At 35.9% G+C, this 26,290-nt stretch overlaps 1 protein-coding gene across 2 annotated transcripts in view; it reads left to right on the top strand.

The window, feature by feature from the left end:
* Nucleotides 1–26,290, top strand: part of SYT14 (synaptotagmin 14) — a gene marked incomplete at its 3' end in the record, with an annotated part of 227,055 nt that overhangs the window by 71,680 nt on the left and 129,085 nt on the right. For both annotated transcript variants that reach the window (XM_079697993.1, XM_079697992.1), the window contains exons 2-3: nucleotides 5,472–5,636; nucleotides 12,141–12,356. In XM_079697993.1, coding sequence (XP_079554119.1) covers nucleotides 5,525–5,636; nucleotides 12,141–12,356 — 328 coding nt within the window. In that variant the 5' untranslated portion in view covers nucleotides 5,472–5,524. The remainder of the gene's footprint in view (nucleotides 1–5,471; nucleotides 5,637–12,140; nucleotides 12,357–26,290) is intronic.

Genomic DNA, 26,290 nt, shown 5'->3' with positions numbered 1-26,290 from the left:
CAAAGAGGGACACTACATAATGATCAAGGGATCAATCCCAGAAGAAGATATAACAATTGTAAATATTAATGCACCCAACATAGGAGCACATCAATTAGGCAAATGCTAACAGCCATAAAAGGGGAAATCGACAGTAACACAGTCGTAGTAGGGGACTTTAACACCCCACTTTCACCAATGGCCAGATAATCCAAAACTTTAACACCCCACTTTTACCAATGGCCAGATCATCCAAAATGAAATTAAATAAGGAAACACAAGCTTTAAATGACACATTAGACAAGATGGACTTAATTGATATTTATAGGACATTCCATCCAATAACAACACAATATACTTGCTTCTCAAGTGCTCATGGAACATTCTCCAGGATAGATCATATCTTGGGTGACAAATCAAGCCTTGGTAAATTTAAGAAAATTGAAATCATATCAAGCACCTTTTCTGACCACAACACTGTGAGACTAGATATCAATTACAGGAAAAAATCTGTAAAAAATACAAACACATGGAGGCTAAACAATATGCTGCTAAATAACCAAGAGATCACTGAAGAAATCAAAGAGGAAATCAAAAAATACCTAGAAACAAATGACAATGAAAACACAGCAACCCAAAACCTATGGGATTCAGCAAAAGCAGTTCTAAGAGGGAAGTTTATAGCAATACACTCCTACATCAAGAAACAAGAAAAATCTCAAATAAACAACCTAACCTTACACCTAAAGTAGTTAGAGGAAGAAGAATAAAAATACCCCAAAGTTAGCAGAAGGAAAGAAATCATAAAGATCAGATCAGAAAAAAAATGAAAAGAAATGAAATGATAGTAAAGATCAATAAAACTAAAAGCTGGTTCTTTGAGAAGATAAACAAAATTGATAAACCATTAGCCAGACTCATCAAGAGAAAAAGGGAGAAGACTCAAATCAACAGAATTAGAAATGAAAAAGGAGAAGTAACAATTGACACTGCAGAACTACAAAGGATCATGAGAGATTACTACAAGTAACTATATGCCAATAAAATGGACAACCTGGAAGAAATAGACAAAAACTTAGAAAAGCACAACCTTCCGAGACTGAACCAGGAAGAAGTAGAAAATATAAACAGACCAATCACAAGCACTAAAATTAAATCCGTGATTAAAAATCTTCCAACAAATAAAAGCCCAGGGCCAGATGGCTTCACAGGTGAATTCTATCAAACAGAGAAGAGCTAACACCTATCCTTCTCAAACTCTTCCAAATAGGTAGGAACACTCCCAAACTCATTCGTCGAGGCCACCATCACTCTGATAACAAAACCAGACAAAGATGTCACAAAAAAAGAAAACTACAGGCCAATATCATTGATGAACATAGATGCAAAAATCTTCAACAAAATACTAGCAAACAGATTCCAACAGTACATTAAAAGAATCATACACCATAATCAAGTAGGGTTTATCCCCGAATGTAAGGATTCTTCAATATACAGAAATCAATCAATGTGATACACCATATTAACAAACTGAAGGATAAAAAACATGATCATCTCAATAGATGCAGAAAAGGCTTTCAACAAAATTCAACAGCGATTTATGATAAAAACTCTCCAAAAAGTAGGTAGAGAGGGAACCTACCTCAACATAATAAAGGCCACATATGACAAACCAACAGCAAATATCATTCTCAATGGTGAAAAACTGAAAGCATTTCCTCTAAGATCAGGAACAAGGCAAGGATGTCCACTCTTGCCACTCGTATTCAACAGCTTTGGAAGTTTTAGCCACAGCAATCAGAGAAGAAAAAGAAATAAAAGGGATCCAAATTGGAAAAGAACAAGCAAAGCTGTCACTGCTTGCAGATAACATGCCACTATACAGAGAATCCTAAAGATGCTACCAGAAAACTACTACAGCCAATCGATGAATTTGGTAAAGTAGAAGGATACAAAATTAATGCACAGAAATCTCTGTCATTCCTATACACTAATGATGAAAAATCTGAAAGAGAAATTAAGGAAACATTCCCATTTACCACTGCAACAGAAAGAATAAAATACCTAGAAGTAAACCTACCTAAGGAGACACAGGACCTGTCTGCTGAAAACTGTAAGACACTGATGAAAGAAATTAAAGACGATACAAACAGATGGAGAGATATACCATGTTTTTGGATTGGAAGAATCAATATTGTGAAAATGACTATACTACCCAAAGCAGTCTACAGATTCAGTGCAGTCCCTATCAAACTACCAATGGCATTTTTCACAGAACTAGAACAGAAAGTTCACAATTTGTATGGAAACACAAAAGACCCCGAATAGCCAAAGCAATCTTGAGAAAGAAAAACGGAGCTGGAGGAATCAGGCTCCCTGACTTAGACTATACTACAAAGCTACAGTAATCAAGACAGTATGGTACTGGCACAAAAACAGAAATATAGATCAACAGGATAGAAAGCCCAGAGATAAACCCACGCACATATGGTTACCTTATCTCTGATAAAGTAGGCAAGACTATACAGTGGAGAAAAGATGGCCTCTTCAATAAGTGGTGCTGGGAAAACTGGACAGCTACATGTAAAAGAATGAAATTAGAACACTACCTAACACCATACACAAAAATAAACTCAAAGTGGATTAAAGATCTAAATGTAAGTTCAGACGCTATAAAACTCTTAGAGGAAAACATAGGTAGAACACTCTGTGACATAAATCACAGCCAAATCCTTTTTGACCCACCTCCAAGAGAAATGGAGATAAAAATAAACAAATGGGACCTAATGAAACTTAAAAGATTTTGCACAGCAAAGGAAACCATAAACAAGACGAAAAGACAACCCTCAGAATGGGAGAAAATATTTTCCAACGAAGCAACTGACAAAGGATTAATCTCCAAAATATACATGCAGCTCAATATCAAAAAAACGAACAAACCAATCCAAAAATGGACAGAAGACCTAGAAAGACATTTCTCCAAAGAAGATATACAGATTGCCAACAAACACATGAAAGGATGCTCAACGTCACTGATCATTAGAGAAATGCAAATCAAAACTACAATGAAGTATCACCTCACACTGGTCATAATGGCCAGCATCAAAAAATCTACAAATAATAAATGCTGGAGAGGGTATGGAGAAAAGGGAACCCTCTTGCACTGTTGGTGGGAATGTGAATTGATACAGCCACTATGGAGAACAGTATGGAGGTTCCTTAAAAACTAAAAATAGAACTACCATATGACCCAGCAATCCCACTGCTGGGCATATAACCCTGATAAAACCGTAATTCAAAAAGAGACGTGTACCACAATGTTCATTGCAGCACTATTTACAATAGCCAGGACATGGAAGCAACCTAAGTGTCCACTGACAGATGAATGGATAAAGAAGATGTGGCACGTATATACAATGGAATGTTAATCAGCCATAAAAGGAAACGAAATTGAGTTATTTGTAGTGAGGTGGATGGACCTAGAGTCTGTGATGCAGAGTGAAGTAAGTCAGAAAGAGAAAAACAAATACTGTAGGCTAACACATATATATGGAATCTAAAAAAAAAAATGGTTCTGAAGAACCTAGTGGCAGAACAGGAATAAAGATGCAGATTTAGAGAATGGACTTGAGGACGTGGGGAGGGGGAAGGGTAAGCTGGGAAGAAGTGAGAGAGTAGCACTGACATATATATGCTACCAAATGTAAATAGATAGCTAGTGGGAAGCAGCAGCATAGCACAGGGAGATCAGGTTGGTGCTTTGTGACCACCTAGAGGGGTGGGATAGGGAGGGTGAGAGGGAGATGCAAGAGGAAGGGGATATGGGGATATATGTGTACATATAGCTGATTCACTTTGTTATATAGCAGAAACTAATGCAACATTGTAAAGCAATTATACGTGGCTAATGTCTGGGCATAACTTCTTGGTTTTGGTAGCAGGATCTGGTCCTCAACACCAGCCTTATATTCAGGTAGCACTCCTACTATTCCTGCCACCTTCTCCCTCACCCTCATCGCCCCTCCCTTACAATATCATTCTCTGCTCCATCCTCTGTGACAATATTACTGAGCCAGCTTTGAATAGGCTGTGATGTCATATCAATTCTACACCTGGATGCCTGGATTTCACAAATAATGAAAAACTAGGAGGTTAAAGCACTCATCATTGACTGGTGGGTGACTTCATTTTTAACAAATGAGTTAGATGCTAATTGTCATGGCTCTTCTGATTGAAAGAAAAATCTTGAAGGAGATGACATTTTAGATGCTGCTTGAGCAGTGGAGGAAGAAAGAGTAGGGGATATTTGAGGCTCAAGATTCATTCTCCACTAATAGTTGAGTATTATATGGAAGGCACTGGTGATAGAAAAATTTAGTTCCTGTTTAACTCCAAATGACTGGTGTAGAGAGATAATGCAAAAGTTGAAAGAAAAGAGATTGCTGAGGATTGGAGAAGTTGGAGAAGGTTTTGTCTGTTCTCACTCTACCAAATCTCCCTGGATGATTTCATGTATTCTCTTGAGATCAGATTCTCTTGATAACCTGGTAGTTCATCATAACAAAGTTTCATGGAGTTTCTGGAATATATCATGATCTCCTGTCTCTATATGCACATGCTGTCTCTTCTGCCTGGAATAGTGTTAACTTGGCTAATCCTTAAAATATAATCACAGCAGCCGTTACTTTCAGAAAAGCTTACTTGATCCTTCAACACTGGGTTAAGTATTTCTATAGTTCTCATAGTCCTTGTTCTTCCCCAATCATAACCTTTATTGCACCATGTTGTAACTGCCTTCACTAGACTGTTCAGGGAAGACAGGAAATGCATATGTGATAATACCTGGTATATGGCTGCTGCTCCAAAAATATTTGTTGGTTGAATGAATGAGTGGGATTTGGTAGAGAGGACACTTGGTCACTCCAGGCAAGGGGAAGAGGGCAAACAAAAACAAGGCATGTGGTAACGCATATAGCTGATTCTGAGGCAGTGAGTGGAATCATTTGATTGGAGTGTAATATTGAAAAGAGAGGCTGCAGCTTTCAATGTCAGGAAGTCCAGAGTTTGTTTAATAAAAAAAGGCCATTGAAACTATTAGAGATAAGAAGAATAATATACGTTCTTATAAATTCGATTAAGTGATAGACCTGTGCTTGGGAAGTAAGTTTTTCTAATTCTTGTTTTAAAATTTTTGTAATACTTTTCAATGGACTTAAACATATGATAACTGCCTCTTTTATAGACTCGTCTTTTAAGATTGTTCCCACATAATTTATAGGGAAAGTTTTAGAAGATTTTAATACCCTTGAATAAATTTAACAACTCATTAAACTGTGCAGTTTGTTTTTCTTATAAACTGAACTGTTGTGAACTATGAAAATTTTTAAATATTCAAATAAGGCAGTAATCTAACACATGTATAGGGGTTTCCTTCTTGTTTGTAACTTGAAGAAGAATAAATGCTTACAGCTGTGACTTTTTTTCCCCTCTAGTATCTCCAGAGGCAGTTGGATTTTTGTCAGCTGTTGGGGTGTTTATTATCTTGATGCTGCTCCTTTTTCTCTATATTAATAAGAAGTTCTGTTTTGAAAATGTTGGCGGGTTTCCAGATCTTGGTTCAGGATACAGTACAAAGAAGAATTCACAAGATAAAATTTGTAAGTATCATATCACTGCTTTCCCTTGTTTGGTCTTTCTGTCTGTACTATTTATTACTTTCTTTAAAAAATATATATATATACAATAAAAAGCTTGACTTTGACATGTAGTAAACTAGCCTTGAGCCACTATTCTGAGAGTAAAAGATGTATTAAGTAAATTATGTTCAGTTATCTTTTTATTGCCCATGAATTGCTATCATAGTGCATAAAGATGAATTGTATACTATCATTGAATGACATTTTTATTTTTCAAATATAAGGTATGCTTTTTAGCCTGCTATATGAACAGATATGCTTTAAGAAGAAGGACGTATCTTATTACATTTTATGCTTTAATCCATTGTCCAAATAGTTCCCTAGAGAGCATTTTTCCCGTGTCCCTAGAAGGCTTTTGAAAGTATTCACCCTTTATCTTTACGTGCTGTTGAGTTCTCAGTGATGGATAATTTTATTGTGTGGAGAAGGTGGTTTTCCCTGGTAACTTCGTGTATAAAGTCTGATTATGAAAATTAATGTTCCTCTCCCTCCCTTGGAACCACAGGCATATTATATGACTTAGTGTTACTAGATAGCAGGAAAGATGAGGGCTGTGAAACTGTTCTTTCTCTTATGAAAACATTTTATATTTTAAAATAATTACAAGAGTTCTTTATTTGCTACTTCCAAAGACTGGCTTATGTAAATGATAGCAGGAGCAAGTTGAAAATTGTAAAAGTAAGACATTAATTGAGAAGAATTTTAAGGAACAATAGAAGAGAAACCTTGCTTTTCTTGTCCATGAATATATGTTGAAGAGGTGCTTTTTTCTTATTTCTGATAACTTAAAAAGTGATAGCCTCATTGTTTATGAAAATCTTATTATTGAATTACATCATGCAGCCTTTGCATTAGGAAACTATAGTACTTTATATGGTTTTGGTTCGATCAAGTTTAATGTTTCTCATACGTCACTTCAGTCCTGTTTTTTCATCATTTGTGTAGAATGAACTAGTTAAAGATACGTCTTTTAGCAGCCTCCAGTAATTCTGTGTTTTAGCATTTTTGGTTTTTCTTTGGTCTATCCCTTTACACTCTTAAAAATTATTGAGGACCCCAAAGAGCTTTTGTTTATGTGAGTTGTACCTATTGGTATATACCAAATTAGAAGTTAAAGGCTAAGAAAATTTTAAAATATTTTTTATTGATTTATTTTAGAAAACCCAACAATAAGCCTATTACATGTTAATATAAATGTATTAATTTTAAAAACTGTATATTTTCTAAAACCAAAAAAAAACAGTTTGGTGAGAAGAGTGACATTGTTTTACATTGCAAATCTCTTTAATGACTGGCACAGAAGAAGGAAGCAACTGGATTCTCACATCTGCTTCTGCATTCAGTCTGTCATATGGCCTCTGGAAAATCCAAGTGCTCATTTGTGAGTGAATGAAAGTGAAAAGTTACATATCCTCTTACTCTTATTGTAAAAATAGTTTTGACCTTGAGGATCCATTGGAAAGGCCTCGGGGACCTTATTAATTTTTCTGAGGCTGTTTCTTATTCACTTATTAAATAAGAATAATAATATTTACCTCCTAGAGTTATTGTAAGATCAAGTAAGATAAAATTTGTAAATCACAATGCCTTACATGTAATAGCAACTCTGCAAATGTTCATCCTCTGCTCTTCCCTATTCTAACCTCTATGCAAAATTGTTTAGATATGTAAACAAATATATATTCAGGGGAATATATAGGGGAAACCCTTAATATATTTTTTATTTAGAAATGATATTGGTACTTTGTTAATAAGATAGGGTAGTTCCCATACATAGACTATTAACAAATAAACTAAAAAGTACATAATAAAAATCCTTTTTATACTTCTTCTTGCAGGTATAGAATAAAAACTCAATAGTATTTGAGGGGAAAATATTGTCTTGCTGCTGTTATGATAGCTGTGGAGTGGGAAAAAAGTCATTACGTTTAAACCAAGTGGTTTGATTTTTTTTTGAAGCGTCTTTACTTCAACATATTTCTTCCATTGCATAAGCATTTACAGAAAAATTAAAAGATACAATGTGAAATACTGATATTGAGCTAATGAATAGCACCATTTAAGTAAATGTTAAATTCAGACTTGAAAGTGGTTGATTTTTTGAGAAGAGGAGATTCCATTATTGCACCTTTTAGGAACAAGGGATTAGAAAATGGCATTTTTCAAAAATTTTCAGCAGAATCTGCCTTCAGTGTCCTCTCTGGTGGACACAATCAGTAATGCTGTGGAAGATTTGACCACTGCTGTGGGGGAAGTCAGCTATGCTTTCACTGACTCGGTTGCTGAACAGGTAGCAAGTATGATAAGTGGCTTTCGCCCAGAAGAGGAAAGCCCTGCAGCAACAGAAGCTGTAGATACTTCTAAAGGAGAAAATACCACGTTACCAGAAGTCTCCAAAAACACTAATTGTCAGAAAACACAATTCGATTTACAGCACCAAGCAAATCGAATAAATAGCTATAATACTTCAGTTTCACAAAAGCAAGATCAAGGAATGAATGAAGAAGGAGTATTTAAACATATTAATAATAGGCAACAGACGCTATCAAAATATCAAGAAACCAATACTGCTGGTGATTCTTCTTTGAAAGGCCAGATGAGTGATGGTAGGATATCAGTTAGCAAGCAGTATGCAAGGGCTGGATCTACGTGTCAAGAACTTGAAAGTACTGACAGATGTAGGAAATATGGATTAGGAATTTCCAATAATGGTAAGCATGACCTAAAGGAGGTAAGATTTCAAGAAATGCAAGAAAATTATTTAAAGAAGGCTGAAAAACATATTAAAAGTAAAGGATCCAAAGGGAATAAGTGTTCAGGAAATGAATGTTCTCCAAAAGGTATTTTGGAAAGCAATAGACATATGATACAGAAATCCATTAAGAAAGAAGGCATACATCCAGCAGCATCAACTAATTCTAAAGGTAAGTGTTATGGAAAAATCAAAGAACAAATCAACAAAATACTACAAAGTGAAAGGAGACATAAAAACAAAGAAAAACGAAGCCATTTCTGCCAAAAAAGAAACAACAAAGAGTGAAGATGAAAAATACTCTGAGATAATACCAGAAAAAGGTGAGGTCTCCTAATGTGAGTTTTTGAGTGATAAAATTTTCTCTTGATTTTTTACGTTAGGAAAACATCATCCAAATTTCTAAATTTTTCTATACATGTCTGTATATCTAATTTAAGACTTTCTTGAATCCTCTTACTGGGAGACATTTTTAAAGTCATACAGTTTTTTCTCACAGTCATTTCAAAAGCATTCATGTTATATATATCTCTAATTTAGTTACTGCCCCTGGTCCCTGCATTATTTGGCCAATTTTAAGGGCCTTAATTTTACTTAACGCCCATTTATTTTACAATCAGAAATTATGTGGTTTTCTTAAGTAGTGTGCATACTTTAATTGGAATTTATTTGGTGTGCTATAGTTAGATTTAAAAATTTTATATTTTTGTAACCAACCCTTAAGCCCTTTATACCGTGTTGCTCTTCACATCTTTCCTAGTAAGAATGAACCAAATGTTTTATGTTTTTCCTTGAGAGCAATAGATTTTTATCTTATTGAATAACATGCTTCAGGATATGTATCTATTCATTTAGCCATACATTAAGAATTTTATATGACTTATATGTTTCCAATGTGTATACATGAGCAATCTATTATTATTCATGAGTTCTCTATGTAGAATTAAGATTCCAACTAAGCAGTTACAGTTTTCATCCACAATATTTGTGACAATTTTTAAAACAATTAGCTGACAGTTACTTGGTTTGGGTTGCAGAATTGCTTCATATCACTAGTTAGTACACCTGGTTATACTTTAGTCATTTTCATTAATTGCTGATCTGATCACAAGGCCAGAAGTACACTAGCTTTTATTTATAAAAGATACATATAGAATTTTTGTGTATATTTACATTCTCAAAATAACCAAAATACTGAGTAGCAGTAGAAATGAAGAAGACTGTTTCAGTTCTGCTACATGACTTTGTGCATAATAGGGTCTGCTATTTATCAATTATATGAATGTTTTTTAAATGATATAATAGAGGCTGATCCAGGATAGATGAGCTAATTAAAAAGGAATGCCAATTTTTGGAAATACCTCCATTTTGAAGTCTATTCTTGTAGCAGTTTTTTGAATGTCAGATTCAGTGTTTTTTTGGTAGCCTTGGTTTAGTTTTGGTAGCCTTATTACTTGAAGTAGCAAAAATTAAAAGAGAAATAAAATTAAGTAGAGTAGTTTACATATTATTTTATTCATAAAATAACAGTAGAATGGATGCTAGTAATAAATACTGCAGTAGCAATACAGAATTTTAAATTTTGTTTTGATTTGTTTTCATTAAGAAACATGCTGCTACCTAAAAGAAATCAAATATTTCTGAAGTATTCTAGATTATAGTCAGTACTAAACTGAAACATGTTATGTTCTAAAATCGTTTTGAAAATCATTTGACCCATATGGATTGTCCGTTCATTAGCTGAACTATAATGTTGCTAGTACCTGTGTCCTAGGTTCTGACAGAGCTTACAAGGTATAATAAGAGGAAGAAGAGTTTCCTTCTCTGTTCCTGAATGCAGGGCTACTTTAGGTAATATTTTGTAATAGGTGAATTTCTAGTTACCCTCCTCAGAGCTCTCCTGCTGCTTTAAGACCACCACCATGGTATCCCACAAGTGTTAAACCCTGGGAGTCAGAATGCCTAGGTTCTAGACTAGATCTGCCATCTCAGCAGATGCCATCTCTGTCCAATAGAACTTTCTGCAATGATGGAAAAGTTCTACATACCTATATTGCTTCATACAGTAACCACTGTCCGCATGTAGCTATTGAGCACTTGAAATGTGGTTAGTAGCACTGGAGAACTAGATTTTAAATTTTATTATTTCTACTTAGTTTAAATAGCTGCATGTGGTTGGTGACTACTAAATTGGACAGTGCAGAATATAACATCAGTCATAGTTTTACCCTTTGATGATTTTATTTTGCTGAATTAAAAAGCAGGACTTAGACTAGTGACGTCCAAGCTCCCAAGCTCCCTTACTTCCAACTCTAAACATTGAATTTCTATCCCATATTTTAAAATTACTCGTTCTGTGTCTCCCCACCTGAATTTCAAACATTGATTCCTCTAGTGCAGATGATCTTAGCTGAGTATAATGAGAGAAATATCTAGACTGAACTAATAAATTCTGACTGCTATGGTCTCTTTATCCTTCTAGAGTTGTTTTATAATTCTGAGAAGGTTGCATCATGGTCTAAATGAATCTCAACATGATGCAGTTTCAAAATTTTTACCTTAAAAAAATGGTAATAACTAGTGCTTTTTAAAATAATATAAAATTAATTTACCTTCTGAAAAATTTATTTGAAATTTGGGTATATTTAAGTAGAATTTTCATAGTAAGTCTGCCTTTCACAGATAATGTGTTAAGCTTGGTGTATATGCTTCCAGATGTTTTTGTATGTACGTGTAAACTTATACTGCATGTATGTGTGTATATGTTGCATGTAACCATACGTATGTGAATCTCTTTTCTTCTCTTTTCTCTTAACATGAGAAAAGCTTCTCTTTTCTGTTAACATGATGTGGTAGTTATTCTTTCCCTGTGAATACTTGTAAGTTCACCTCCTCATTTTTAATGACTGTATAGTATATCATTGCATAGATGTGTCATAATTTACTTAACCAAGGCTCAGCGATGGACATTTAGCTCATATTTTATTTTATTTTTTTCCTTTGCTATTAAACACAGTGCAGTAAATTGTCTCAAATACATATCATTGCTCACTTGTTAATTATTTTCTTAGGCTGAATTCTTAAAAATGGAATTGGTAAATTCCTAGAAATGGGTCAAAGACTATGCAGATTAGAAAGTTTGATATGTATAGCCAGATTGCTCTCTAGAAAAGTTGTACCACTTACAATTCCATCAATAGTGTATCTCTGTCCATTTCTTTGTTCTGCTTCTAACACTGAGCGTCATCAGTTACGAAATTCTGACTAAGATGATAACCAAAAACGTCTCTTGTAGCATGAATTATTTGAATCAGGTCCATATGTATTGGCAATACTTATAACTTCCTTTGTGTGCTACTGATGCTTTAAAAATAATTGTGTAAGATGGAGAGCCTTATTACTCTGTTTACCTGTACCGTGGTTGGAAAATCCCTATGACTAATATTATTTATATAATTCAAATATACAAGTCAGTTTTTTCTATTAAAACATAAAAATCTAAAGCTTGGGCTTCTTAAATGAAAAAATATTTTTCTAAAGCTGAAAATTCAGATTGTGTGTATGTGTATATATATGTTTATATATATATATATTTGTGTGTGTATGAATATATGTGATACATATATAAGCATGTAACATGTATGTAACTATAGCAAATTTGCTACATTTTATTGCGTTATATTTTGATCTGCTCTCCTTGTCGTTCCAAATAGATAATTCCTACATTGACAAAGATGAGCATGGTTCATCCTCTGAAAGTGAAGATGAAGCACTGGGTAAATACCATGAGGCCTTATCCAGAACACACAATTCCAGACTACCATTGGCAGATTCTAGACAAAAGAGCTATACTTGGGAAACAAGACAGAAATATAGCCCTCTCTCTGCAGAGTATGATGGATACAGTAGTGAAGCATCAATAGATGAAGGTAAGATAGGTTACGTTTTTTTTTTTTTTACACTACAGTATTTGATTATTTGTTTCTAAAGCTCTAGGTGTCTGTGGTTGTACAATAAATAAGAGATAGCATATATAGTAGGGTCACATTTCTGGGAATATAATTTATTCAAATTCAAGTCTTTGGGCTCAAGCCAAAAACCAAAACTAAAACCAAAACACCCAAAAGCAAAACACCAAATAATTTAAATACAGTGGTAATTCTAGCTCTCTTTTCATAATGAACATATGCCTAGCAATCATGAGATGGGAAGTGTGAATCTGCTGTTGTCTCAGATGGAATCAGTTCCTAAATACCTGTTACAGGAACTGATATGGTCTAAGAATATCGCAGTGTTGAATATGATTCTAGTGTGTAAATGAATGCTTTTTCATTCAGTATGGGCCCTAACATGAGCCAGATACTTCATGTGGCATGAAGCAGAAGGAGTGGTGATCTCTTCCATGTAGGAGGAAAAACTGTCTGAGATAGATTTATTGAGAGCCAGTACTGTATTGTACGAGACTTTAAGGGAAATTTAAGGAATTTTCAAGGATTTTTTTGTCCCCTGTTGATTTTTGCCTCATGTGCTGACGTTGACATTAGAACTCAACCTATGTAGAAGATACAGGTCCACTCTCAAGTGTTTCTATATCTTTCTAAAAGAGAAATAAAAAAGGTTTTACCATTACCTAAAGCATTTTTATTTCCACATCTAAGTAAGTTGTTTGTGTGCTTGATACAATGTGTGACTACTCCTAGTAATTATTATATTTATGCCCAGATATGAAGAAAAGGGCAATATATTTTAAATAGCATTTTTATTATTATATCAAACACAAACGAACCTTAATATTGTAGCTATGGTTTGTGTTTTGGGGCCCATTACTATTGATGACTTACTCTGGCATACACAGTTGTCAAAGGGGTTAAATTTTGGTATTTGACTTCATGCTAACTAAAGATTGATATACCTCCCTTTTATTTCTGCTAGTATATAGGTACAGTAAGAAATTAATCAAATATGGAAGGCTCATTATGAGATGCTAGGAAAGAAATAAAAAATATTAGACATGGATTCTACCCTCAAAAATACCTTTCTTAGTACTAGAGAAAATAAGACATGTGCTTACAAAGATAACTAAATAATGCAAAAGCAGTAAAGCCAGTCCCCAACTTATGTAAACCCTGGCTCATGAATAGTAGAGCAGAAAGAGAATGGGTCTTGAAGCCTGATCCTTGTTCACATTCTGGCCCTGTGACTTACCATATTAGCGGCGAAACCTTGGGCAGTGTACTTAATGGGCAGTGTACTTGATAGTTTCTAGGTTTGTTTCATTGTCTCTAAGTGTGAATAATACCTTGCTGATAGGGTTGTCATGGACATTAAATGGTATATGTGGTGTTTTTAGCATAGTGTCTGGTGCGTGATAGGTAAGTGATCAGTAAATGGTAGTCTTAGTTATGGGTGGTGAAACATTGATGGTGATGATAGTGAGTGGCTGCAAGCAAGCCCTGAGTGTGTAGTCTGTGACCCTAGACACTTCCCTTTCTGCAGCTTCAGTTTAGGGTTTTATTTTTCCCTGCTCACTCCTTCTTCTGCCTCTCTGCTGGCTTGATTGCTTCTTCCTTGTAGTCCTATTATTCTCTCATGGCTCAACAATCTGTGGGAAAAGGGGTGAAGAGAGAAGCATAATCTCAGTGGCTCTTCTGTTCCTGCCCTCACCTCTGGAATCACCCTCTCATTTCATTTCACCTATATGTTTAGGACCCACTTGTACTTTTCTACCATTTCTACCCTAAATCATTTGATAAAGCACCCAGGGTAGATTGATTTTAGGCATTCTGAAATTATTTATTTCATAAACATTTGTTGAAAGTTTTATATGTGCCATACTAGATCCTGTGGATGTAAAGATGAATAAAAACAAGCTTGTTTTAAAGAGCCCACAGACTGGAGGAGGATGACCAGTGAGTACATGTGTAATGTAGTGTGTTAAGAGGTCTGCTAGTTACATGAACAACGTAATGTAGAAATACAGAGGAGGAGGACTGAGACTTGGTTTGGGAGGTGGCGAAAGGGGAAGTCTGTTGTATGATGCAGTCTTCACAGGATAGGTGAACTAGACTTGAGGGAGAACTGTTCAACCACCATGTAATAGTGATTGCAGGAAAGCAGAAGACAGTGTGTTTCAGTGTCTTTAACCTAGGATCTGTGCTGAATGCCATGCTCAGGAGTTTGGATGTTGTCTTATAGAGAATGTAGAACCCTGGAAGGTTTTTAAGCTGGATAGTGTGGCACTTTTAGGTCAGTGTGTTTAAGAAAGGTTATTTAACTATTGTAATAGAAGATGAATTGGAGGTAGGAACTACTGGAGGCAAAAGGACTGGTTAGATAAACAGTGATGAGATCCTCATTAGCAATGTTAATTGAGGGACAAAGAATTTGCAGATTGAGGGATGGTCTCAGTATATCCTGGTGAGTGACTGAACATATGCAATGAGTAAGGAATTAAGATTGTTTAATTAGTTTAGAAAGCAGTAGAGAAGTAAGTTTGTGGGAGGGAGATAATTTAGTTTCAGTCATGCTGAATTTGAGGTGTCTGTGGAATATCCAGGTAGAGATGGATATCCTTGTTGTTAAAATACTGTCGTTGGGATTTAGGATGGGGAGATGATCAAGTGGTAATGTAAGATAACAGTAGACTAGGAGGATAGTTTTTTGTATCATAGATTATTGCTAATTGAAAAATCAAAGATTGCTGTGAGTGCAAAATACACTCACAGCAATCAGTGGGGTTGGGGAAGAATAGGAAAACTTGATTAGAGAGGGAGATTTCAGAGCTCCAGATTTTAGAGAAAAGCAATTTCAAGTGATAGTAAGTTCTGAACATGCCCACAAGCAAAGATGCAGAAGTACATATAAAATGCTAAAAGGTTTTAAGGAAGGGAGTGAATTACCATCCATTGGGGAAGATGTGAGACAACATCCATGAAAATGGCATTTGGGTTCAGCTTTGAAGAATGGGTATAAAGTTGAAAAGAATAAGCAGAGGTATTTTGGATAGAGGGAAGTTCATAAACACCAGAGTATGCAGTGGTAAAATGTAGGGACTATTTCAGGACAAGAGAAAAGTCCTCTTGGGTCTAACATAGGTGTATGTATGTATATGTGTGTGTGTGTGTATGTGTGTATATAAGTATATATATGTATATGTATCAGTATATCAGTATATATACTGTATATCAGTATATACACACATATATATATACACACACACACATATATATATGTAAAATAAAAAGGAAAGAGATGAGGTCTAAAGCCTGGAGTGCCTCACTGAGTAGAAGTTTGGATTTAATTTGTTAACCAGTGAAAACTCACTAAAAGTTTTTCACCAAGGAACCATGACCAGGGATGTGCTTTAGAAAGAGTAATGTAGCAACAGGAAGGCTATAGGAAAAGACACCAATTAAGGAGGTCTTTGGAGTCATCTATGAGGGAAATGGTAAAAATCTGAATTAAAGTAGTGGCAAGAGGGATATAGGAGGACAGGAGAGACATTACAGAGGTGCAATTTACTGGATTTAGGAACTAAATGTATTTGGAACATTAGAAAGAAGGAAGGAAGTGTCAAAGATGACACTAGTTTCCAGCAAGTATGACTAGGAAAATGATGAGGTCATTAATATAAATAAGAAATCCAGAGAGGGATGGTTTTTTCTTGGATGGTGTGTTGGGGTGGAAGATAAAAGTGGTTTTGTGTATATGGTAAGGCAGAATATTTAGGCAACTGGAAATGGCTGTGGATCTTGAAATCATGAATGGAGTTTGGGAGAAGGTTTTTTCAGATTGTATATAGTTAGAGAATAGGAACCAAGGGAAGGGATTAAATTGTTGAGGGAGAATGTATGGAGAGAAAAGGTAAGAGAGTCATTTCCTTTCATTAACAGAATTAAGGATGTCCCTTAAACAGAGAAGAGAAATTAACAACCATAAAGTGGGGAATTAGGAGAATGTTGCATTTCATCAGACACGGAAGGAGAGTTTTGAATGCTACACCACAGAGAGACTGGGGAGGATGAGAATTCAGACAAGCCCCTTTGTCCAGTAGAAGATGATCAGTTACTTTCAGTGTACATTTTAGTAGTGTAGAATCATACATGAGATTGAAGGTGGTTAGGAGAGAATAAGTGGAAGAGAGTGTACATTTGCTGCCTGCACTTTCATACCACTTGTTCTCTATCAACTTTCAGAGTCAAGAAAGAGAGGTAGTTGAAGGGGTTCACCTTCTCCCTCCAACCCAACAATAGTAAGCCTCCTCTGGTATATATTTGGGAAGGATGGGGATTTGCTTCTAATACACATTTGAGTCTCTGCCAGGTGGTTGTGCCTCTGCATAGTTGACTCAGGAGAAGTACTGCTCACTTCATGTCCAGTCACCTAAGAGGGCTACTGAGTATAGTTCTTTTATAGGATTTGGTTCATTCTCCTGAGGTACAAGGAAAGGGATCGGTAGAGTAGGTTATGCTTCTCTTTACTGCTCTGACCCTTTATTCTGCATACTATTCTGCAGGTTTATGAAGGTCACAGTTGACTAATGTGGGTTGAGGTGACTAAAGGGAATTATAAGGTAGAAGGAAAAATATTTTTAAATGTACTTTTTTTTTTTTTTTTTTTTTTTTTGCGGTACACGGGCCTCTCACTGTTGTGGCCTCTCCCGTTGTGGAGCACAGGCTCTGGACGTGCAGCCTCAGCGGCCATGACTCACGGGCCCAGCCGCTCTGCGGCATGTGGGATCTTCCCGGACCGGGGCACGAACCTGTGTCCCCTGCATCGGCAGGCAGACTCTCAACCACTGCGCCACCAGGGAAGCCCTAAATGTATATTTTTTACATGACATATTGCTACCTCATTAGGGTTGGTAAAGAACTATTACCCCATTCCTCAAACTCTGAATAATTTCAGTAGAGAAGCTTTGGAACAGCCAGTATTGGAAATATCTACAAGAATAGAGAGGGTCAGAGAGGGCCTGGATAGGGATTAGGAGGACCAGTGCAAGAGAACTTTCTGATCAAGTAGGGAGAACTACCATTCATTGAGCTCCTACTGTGTGCCTGACTCTGTTAGTTTCTGTACACATTGTTATACTTAGGCTTCACTGCAACACATTGTGGTAGATAAGATTATTTCCATTTTACAGAAGTGAGAGGAGATTTTAGATCAAATAAGTAATTTTTAACCTAAGGTCACACAGTAAGTTTATAAAGGCTATACTTGTCAAGTCCACTGCAAAAATGAATGATGCTTTAGCTTCTGTTTGGTCATCACTGCTGCCTTAGTGTCCTCCCTAAGTCTCTTTCATTCATAATTAACCCCTTCAGTTGGGTCCTTTAGAGCAGTTTATATATTATAAATCTGAAATACAGATATTGTAGAAAAAGTAAGAAAATATTATGACCTCTATTTGTTGATCATATTTTCTCCTCTAGGTGGCCATGTTAATCTTCCATTTTTTGGAATACAAAAGGAGATAATATCTATAAGAAATTTTTCTAGGAAAAATAAACATTAAAATAATTTATCAAATTTCTTTGTTCACAATTTTAATTTATTTTACTTTGTTCTTCTTAAAATTAAGCAGATTTTCTGATAATCCTCTTATTTTAAAAAGGCCTAAGAGTTAAATAGTAGGTTGTGATATCTTGTTTAAGTTGGTAAGATAGAACAACCTTTGAAATTCCATTCATGCTATTTAGTACTTCCCATTTTTATATTAGATAGGAGAAGCCTATTAGATTTTATATAAACAAACTTAGTGTAAAATTATTAGAATGTCTCTGTTATTTATAGCTTTTCATTCTCAGTTCACCATAGAGATTACCAAGCTATATTTACATATGGTGGCATAGCTATATTATTAAAAATCATATGATGTTATTTTTTTTGGTGAGTTAATTTTAAATGCTATTAAAAATAATTTCCAGCATCACTTATGTCTTAGGGTACATGTAACCCATATATATACACACACACACACACTTGCCACTCTCTTTCTATGGCTGCTTCACAAGCTCCATGCTATTGATTTTGATGTTTTCTTAAAATTAGGGTCATTAAAACACATTTCTTTATTCCTTTTATTTAAATGTTACTTTAAAAATAATTTAATACTGAAGAGTAATAAATTCTTTGTTTATATTTTCTTTAAGTGTATTTTAACTGCTTTATATTGTTCTATTGATTTTCACAATTTCTGTGTGAAGAGGGTAAGTATAAAAAAATTGTCTGTGTTTTCCAGATGGCTTTTACACAAAAATTTTTAGTCTTAAAATAGTAAAAGTTATTTATATTACATGGTTTATTTAGATTTTTGATAAGCCTTTTCTTTGACTTCAGGTTTTTGTTCGTGAACATTTCTCCTCTGAAGAATTCTTTAGTGTGTGTGTGTGTGTGTGTGTGTGTGTGTGTGTGTGTGTGTGTGTGTCTGCACTCTAAGTATGACCAATTTGGGGAGAAATTGATCTTGAAGACTTTTCCTGCATCTTTGTGTTTTGGAGATCTTTTTATGTGATGAGATCAATTGTTACTAGTAGTATAGAATTCTTTTATAGTGCTACTTTTGCAGGCCACCTGTGACCTGTAAAATGAGATGTCTTTGTGCAATTTAGGTAAAGGCATAGCCTGCTGGGTGGATGAATTAGAAAGCAGTACCACCTTTGAGCAAACAGTTCATCATGAGAATATAGTTCAGTTAGCAGATACCACCTATGTAAGAAGAAAAAGACATTCCTTCCTCCAGGTGTAAGCTTTGGTGGACCCAACGCACACTGTACTTAAGCACCCCCGTCAGCCAGGTACTTATTGCAGTGCACAGCCTACACAGCCGTACACAGTGGTCCTAAAAACCTATTTTTATACACTTCCAGTCTTAAAATAAGCTGGTGGGATTGCTGTGTTTTCCATGGTAAATCTATATATATCTTTCATAATTTTTTTTGTCTGAGCTACTTGTCTAGTAGTGGAATGATAGAAATTAAATCATAGACATTAAAGATATCCTTAATTGACTGATTACAAAACTGACACCTAGAGACGTGCAACTTTACTAAGATCATACAGTTCATTAGCAGCAAAACTGAGGCTCTACGTGTTTGTAACCAGAGAACAGAGGTCAGTGCTCTTAAAAAGAACTATTCAGTAACCAAGCAAGTAAATAAGAGAGATACACTATAAATCAAACATGGCCTGTGTCCATTGCTAGGGGTTGAGGCATGTCTGGGAAGTGGAGGAATAATGTTAATGGCAATCTGACAGTTAATAGGACCTGACACTTTACAGGTTTCTGTTAGCAAAGCCTATAGGAACTCAGTCTCAGATACATTTAGGGAGCATTACATAGAGTCACAAATGGACTGACAATAATCTTATTACCTGAGGGCAATAATGGGTGGTTTAAACTGACTAGAACATCTGTATTTGCCGTAAGTTTAAGCTTACCAACAAGGTACATCTCTTAGGAAACTGTCCCTAATGAGGGAGGCAAGTGTGTTTGTACTTTGTGAGGTAATCTCTTTAAGGAAATGGAAAACTCAAAGCTATTTCTGAAGACTAGGCCCAACATGGCTGTCAACTTTGGAGCTCAGGGAAGAAACCCTCACTGTTTTAGAGTATAGTGGAAATCTGGAGGATAGCATGGTGGGAAGGCCCTATGGTAAAGGAGTCCTCCAGCCAGAGGGATGTTTATTAATGTGGCTACAGTAATATATATGTTTATTGTGTTTCAGGCTCTGCTGAAGTCTTTGTATAGAACTTAATTTTATCTTCACAGAAATATTTTGATTTTATTACTTACTTATCTGTTTAATTAATTAATTTTGAAAAAGCAGCAGCTTAGAGAGGTACATTAACATGCCCAAGATTGCTATCTCATTGTTCTAAGAGAATTTCATAAAGACTTTGGACACCTAGGAAAATCAGGAACCATACAACTGGGAAATATCTGGGGTTTTGGTCTCAAACTCAGATATGAAGCATATTATGCCTGCTGTATTTAGCAGAAAACTTGAGCAGCCCTTAAGGAAATATTGGTGACTTATTACTTTACCTGCTAGGCTTATTCCAAAAAAGACAGAGCTGGGTTTTTGACATACTATAAAACTTCATGATGGACTATTGTGGGAAATCATGTAGATAAGGGGAAGGATTTTGGGAGTTGGTTCCTATGGGAAGTATTCCAATTATCTTGGGTACAGAAATCTAGAACTAGTCTCCTGTCACCTGCAGATGCGATTGTATTAAGCATACCACAGCAAAGAGCATAAGGGTCTATGCAGGTGGCACACTACCTGTGCCTGCACCTTAGTTTTATTATTATTTTTTAATGTTTGGCAGAAATCTTGACTGTAGACCTTTGCTTTAGAGTATGTGATAGGAGATTTAGGAAGCTCCATCTAATATTGTAAGTCTTTGTCACAGTCTCAACAGTAATAAAGGTAACACTATCACTATGATACTTAGGTATAGTTCTAGGAACTGTGAGAAGGCAACTGTTGTTAATATGGGCATCTCTAATAAGAATAATAATCTAATCAACCAATAAAATGCTACACCTTCCCTTGTGATGGACTGGTAGGAACTTAAACGGTAAATACTAAGAAGTTAATGTCCTTCACTCATGTTCATACCACCCAGAATCAACCACCATTAGTACTTTAGCATACTTTTTTCAGAAATTTTTATGGCTATATTTTTAACAACTTTATGTAGTAATACATGGATACATGTTGCTTTTAAAAATTTAACCTGTTAGGGTGGAGAGGGACGAGTACTATTGGCTGCCACCTCATCACACTTCCAAGCTGGAAACATGCACTGTGGGGAGGGAGGCTGCTAGTACATGCAGTAGCTAGGCACTGAAACTTGTGTGGTTAGCCGTGGGAGAGGACTCCATCTAGGTGCATGGAGACAGCCCTGAGGGCCTGGGATGTGGTCTGGACCAAACCCAATGTCAGTACGCACATAGCGGGGCATGGCTGTCAGAAAATACCTCGAGACAAACAATAATGACAGCACATATTGGGATGCAGCAATTGCAGTTCTAAGAGGGAAGTTCCTCAAGAAACAAGAAAAATCCCAAACAACCCAACCTACCACCTAAAAGAATTAGGAAAATAAGAACAACAAAACCCAATGTCAGCAAAGGAAGGAAATAAAGATCAGAGAGGAAATAAATAAAATAGAAATTAAAAAACAATAGACGAGATCAATAAAACCAAGAGCTGGTTTTTTGAAAAGATAAAATTGACAAACCTCTAGTCAGGCTCACTAAAAAGAAAAGAGAGAGGACTCAAAAAAACAAAATAAGGAATGAAAGAGGAAAAATAACCAATGATACTGCAGAAATACAAAAAAAATAAGAAAATACTATGAACAGTTATATGCCAACTAATTGAACAACTTAGAAGAAATGGACAAATTTCTAGAAACATACAGCCTGCCAAGTCTGAGTCAAGAAGAAACATAATTTTAACAAACCAATCACTAGAAGTGACATAGAATCTGTAATAAAAAAAACTTCCTGCAGGGCTTCCCTGGTGGCGCAGTGGTTGAGAGTCCGCCTGCCGATGCAGGGGACACAGGTTCGTTCCCCGGTCTGGGAAGATCCCACGTGCCACGGAGCGGCTGGGCCCGTGAGCCATGGCCGTTGAGCCTGCGCGTCCAGAGCCTGTGCTCTACAACAGGAGAGGCCACAACAGTGAGAGGCCCGCATACCGCAAAAAAAAAAAAAAAAAAAAATTCCTGCAAACAAAAATCCAGGATCAGATGGCTTCAATGGGGAAATCTACCAAACATAAAAAGGAGAACTTATACCTATCCTTCTCAAACTATTCCAAAAGATTGAAGAGGAGGGAAAACTCCCAAATTCATTCTGTGAAGCCACCATCACCCTGATATTAAAACTAGACAAAGACACTACAAAAAAAAGAAAATTACAGGCCAGTATCTTTGATGAATATAGATGAAAAATCCTCAACAAAATATTAACAAACCAAATCCAACAGTACATAAAAAGGATCATACACTATGATCAGGGTGGATTCATTCCAGATTTGCAAGGATGATTCAACATATGCAAAGAAATCAGTGTGATACATCACATTAACAAAAGAAAAGACAAAAACCATATGATCATCTCCATAGATGCAGACAAAGCAATTGATAAAATTCAACATCCATGCATGACAAAAACTTTCACCAAAGTGGGTATAGAGGGAACATATCTCAACATATTAAAGCCATTTACAGCAAACTCAACAGCCAACATAATACTCAGTGGTGAAAAGCTGCAAGCCTTCCTGCTGAATTCTGGAACAAGTCAAGGATGCCCACTCTCACCACTTCTATTCAACATAGTATTGGAAATCCTAGCCACAGGGATCAGACAAAAAAAAAGAAGTAAAAGGTATCCAAATTGGAAGGGAGGAGGTAAAACTGTCACTATGTGCAGATGATATGATACTCTATATAGAGAATCCTAAAGACTTCATACAAAAACTATTAGAACTAATAAATGGATTCTGCAAGGTAGCAGGATACAAGATTAACATACAGAAATCTGTTGCGTTTCTTTAACAATGAAATATCAAAAAGAAAGTAAAAAACCAATCTAGTTTAAAATCATGTCAGAAAAAATACCTAGGAGTAAACTTAACCAAGGAGGCGAGAGACCTATATGCTGAAAACTATAAAACATTGATAAAGGAAACTGAAGAGGATTCAAAGGAATGGAAAGATATGCAATGCTTTTGGATTGGAAGAATTAATATTGTTAAAATGACCATACTACCCAAAGCAATCTACAGATTTAATGCGATCCCTATTAAATTACCCATAACATTTTTCACAGAACTGGAACAAATAATCCTAAAATTTATATGGAATCACAAAAGACCCAGAATTGCCAAAGCGATCCTGAGGAAAAAGAACAAAGCTGGAGGCATAGCCTTCTCAGACTTCAGACAAGACTACAAAGCTACAGTAATCAAAACAGTGTGATAGTGGCCCCCAAACAGACATATATTATAGATCAGTGGAACAGAATAGAGAGCCCAGAAATAAACCCACACACCTGTGGTCAGTTAATCTACAACAAAGGAGACAAGAATATACAATGGAGAAAAGACAGTCTCTTCAGCAAGTGGTGTTGGGAAAGCTGGACAGCTACATGTAAATCAATAAAATTAGACCACTCCCTCACACCATATACAAAAATAAACTCAAAATTGTTTAAAGACCTATATATAAGACATGACACCATAAAACTCCTAGAAGAGAACATAGGGAAAGCATTCTCTGACATAATTTGTAGCAATATTTTCTTAGATCAATCTTGCAAGCAACAGAAATAAAAGCAAAAATAAATAAATGGGACCTAATCAAACTTAAAAGCTTTTGCATAGCAAAGGAAATGATCAACAATACAAAAAGACAAACCTGTGGAATGGGAGAAAATATCTTCAAGTAATACAACCAACAAGGGCTTAATTTCCAAAATATATAAATGGCTCATACAACTCAATATCAGAAAAACAGTCTAATCAAAAAATGAGCAGAAGACCTAAATAGACTTCTCTCCAAAGAAGACATACAGATGGCCCACAGGCACATGAATAGATGCTCAGCATTGTTAATTATTAGAGAAATGCAAATCAAAACCACAATGAGGTATCACTTCACACCTGTCAGAATGGCTAGCGTCAAAAAGTCTACAAGTGGGGAATTCCCTGGTGGTCCAGTGGTGGTCCAGGACTCCACACTTTCACTGCCGAGGGCCTGGGTTCAATCCCTGGTTGGGGAATTAAGATTCCGCAAGCCTGTGCAGCACAGCCAAAAAAAAAAGGAGGGGTTTGTAAAGCAACTATACTCCAATAAAAAAAGGGGGGGGACCCTCCTATACTGTTGGTGGGAATGTAAATTGGTACAGCCACTATGGAAAACAGTGTGGAGGGTTTTTTTAAAATTGGTTTTTAAAAAATTAGTTATCTGTTTTATACATATTAGTGTATATATGTCAATCCCAATGGAGGTTTCTTAAAAAACTAAAAATAGAGCTACCATATGATCCAGCAATCCCATTTCTGGGCATATATCTGGAAAAGACAAAAACTCTAATTTGAAAAGATCTGTGCACCCCAATGTTCATAGCAGCACTGTTTACAATAGCCAAGACATGGAAACAACCCAAGAACCTATCAGTATAGCTAGCAGGAAGCAGCCGCATAGAACAGGGAGATCAGCTTGGTGCTTTGTGACCACCTAGAGGGGTGGGATAGGGAGGGTGGGAGGGAGGGAGATGCAAGAGGGAAGAGATATGGGAACATATGTATATGTATAACTGATTCACTTTGTTATAAAGCAGAAACTAACACACCATTGTAAAGCAATTATACTCCAATAAAGATGTTAAAAAAAAAAAGAACCTATCAATAGACGATTGGCTTACGATGATGTGGTATCTATCTGTCTGTCTATCAAATGGAGTATTACTTAGCCATAATAAAGAATGAAATGTTGCCATTTTTAGCAACATGGATGAATCTAGAGAATATCATACTGAGTGAAGTAAGTCAGACAAAGACAAATATGGTATCATTTATATAGCAGAATCTAAAAAATAATACAAATGAATCTATATACAAAACAGAAAGAGACTCACAGACATAGAAAACTAACTCATGGTTACCAAAGGGGAAAGGGAGCATGGTGGGGAGGGATAAATTAGCGGTTTGGGATTAACAGATACAAACCACTATTCATAAAATAGATAAGCAATAACGATTTACTGTATAAAAGAGGGAGCTATGTTCAATCTCTTTTAATAACCTATAATGGAAAAGAATCTGAAAAAATATATATGTATATATAACTGAGTCACTTTGCTGTACATGTGGAACTGACACAATATTGTAAATCAACTATAATTTAAAAAAATTTAACCTGAAAGCTAAATGTTCCCTTATCTTGATCCCTTCACCCTTTCTCAGAGGCAACCATTATAACGTTGGTATATATGCTTCTGGTCCTTGTTTTCATACTTTACATGTTAACTGTTCAAAGAAAGTATACTTTTGTGTGTTTTTAAGCTTACATTAATGTACCTTTTTCCTTGTGGGAAGAGGAATAAAGTAGACAGTGAGTAAAAGGAAGTCAGGAAATATCAGTTATTGGAACAGCTGGATAAGATCAAAAACTTTCCTCATTAGACTCTGAATTTCTTTAGACCAGGGACTGAGTCTTCTGTTCTTGTTTTTGTTTTTTTAAAGAATCAATTTTATTTATTTATTTATTTTTGGTTGCGTTGGGTCTTCGTTGCTGCACACGGGCTTTCTGTAGTTGTGGCGAGCGGGGGCAACTCTTCGTTGCGGTGCGCAGGGTTCTCCTTATGGTGGCCTCTCCTGTTGCGGAGCACAGGCTCCAGGCACACGGCCTTCAGTAGTTGTGGCACACAGGCTCAGTTGTTCCGCAGCATGTGGGATCTTCCCGGACCAGGGATCCACCCGTGTCCCCTGCATTGGCAGGTGGATTCTTTTTTTTTTTTTTTAAATTAATTTATTTATTTATTTATTTTGCTTTATAACAAATTTAATCAGCTATACATATACATATGTTCCCATATCCCCTCCCTTTTGCGTCTCCCTCCCACCCTCCCTATCCCACCCCTCCAGGCGGTCACAAAGCAGGCAGGTGGATTCTTAACTACTGCACCACTAGGGAAGTCCCGAGTCTTCTGTTTTTAAATACACCTTTCCTTCTATCCCCTCGTGCCTAATGTAATCTGATTAAAGCCATTAAGTAATTTTCGTAGGGCGGGTTTATATCTCAAAATGTTAATCTAATGAATTTACAGTTAGTGGACCAGTGG

Source organism: Hyperoodon ampullatus (assembly GCF_949752795.1).
Source record: "Hyperoodon ampullatus genome assembly, chromosome: 2".
Taxonomy (NCBI): domain Eukaryota; kingdom Metazoa; phylum Chordata; class Mammalia; order Artiodactyla; family Ziphiidae; genus Hyperoodon; species Hyperoodon ampullatus.
This window is presented reverse-complemented; position numbering and strand designations above follow the sequence as displayed.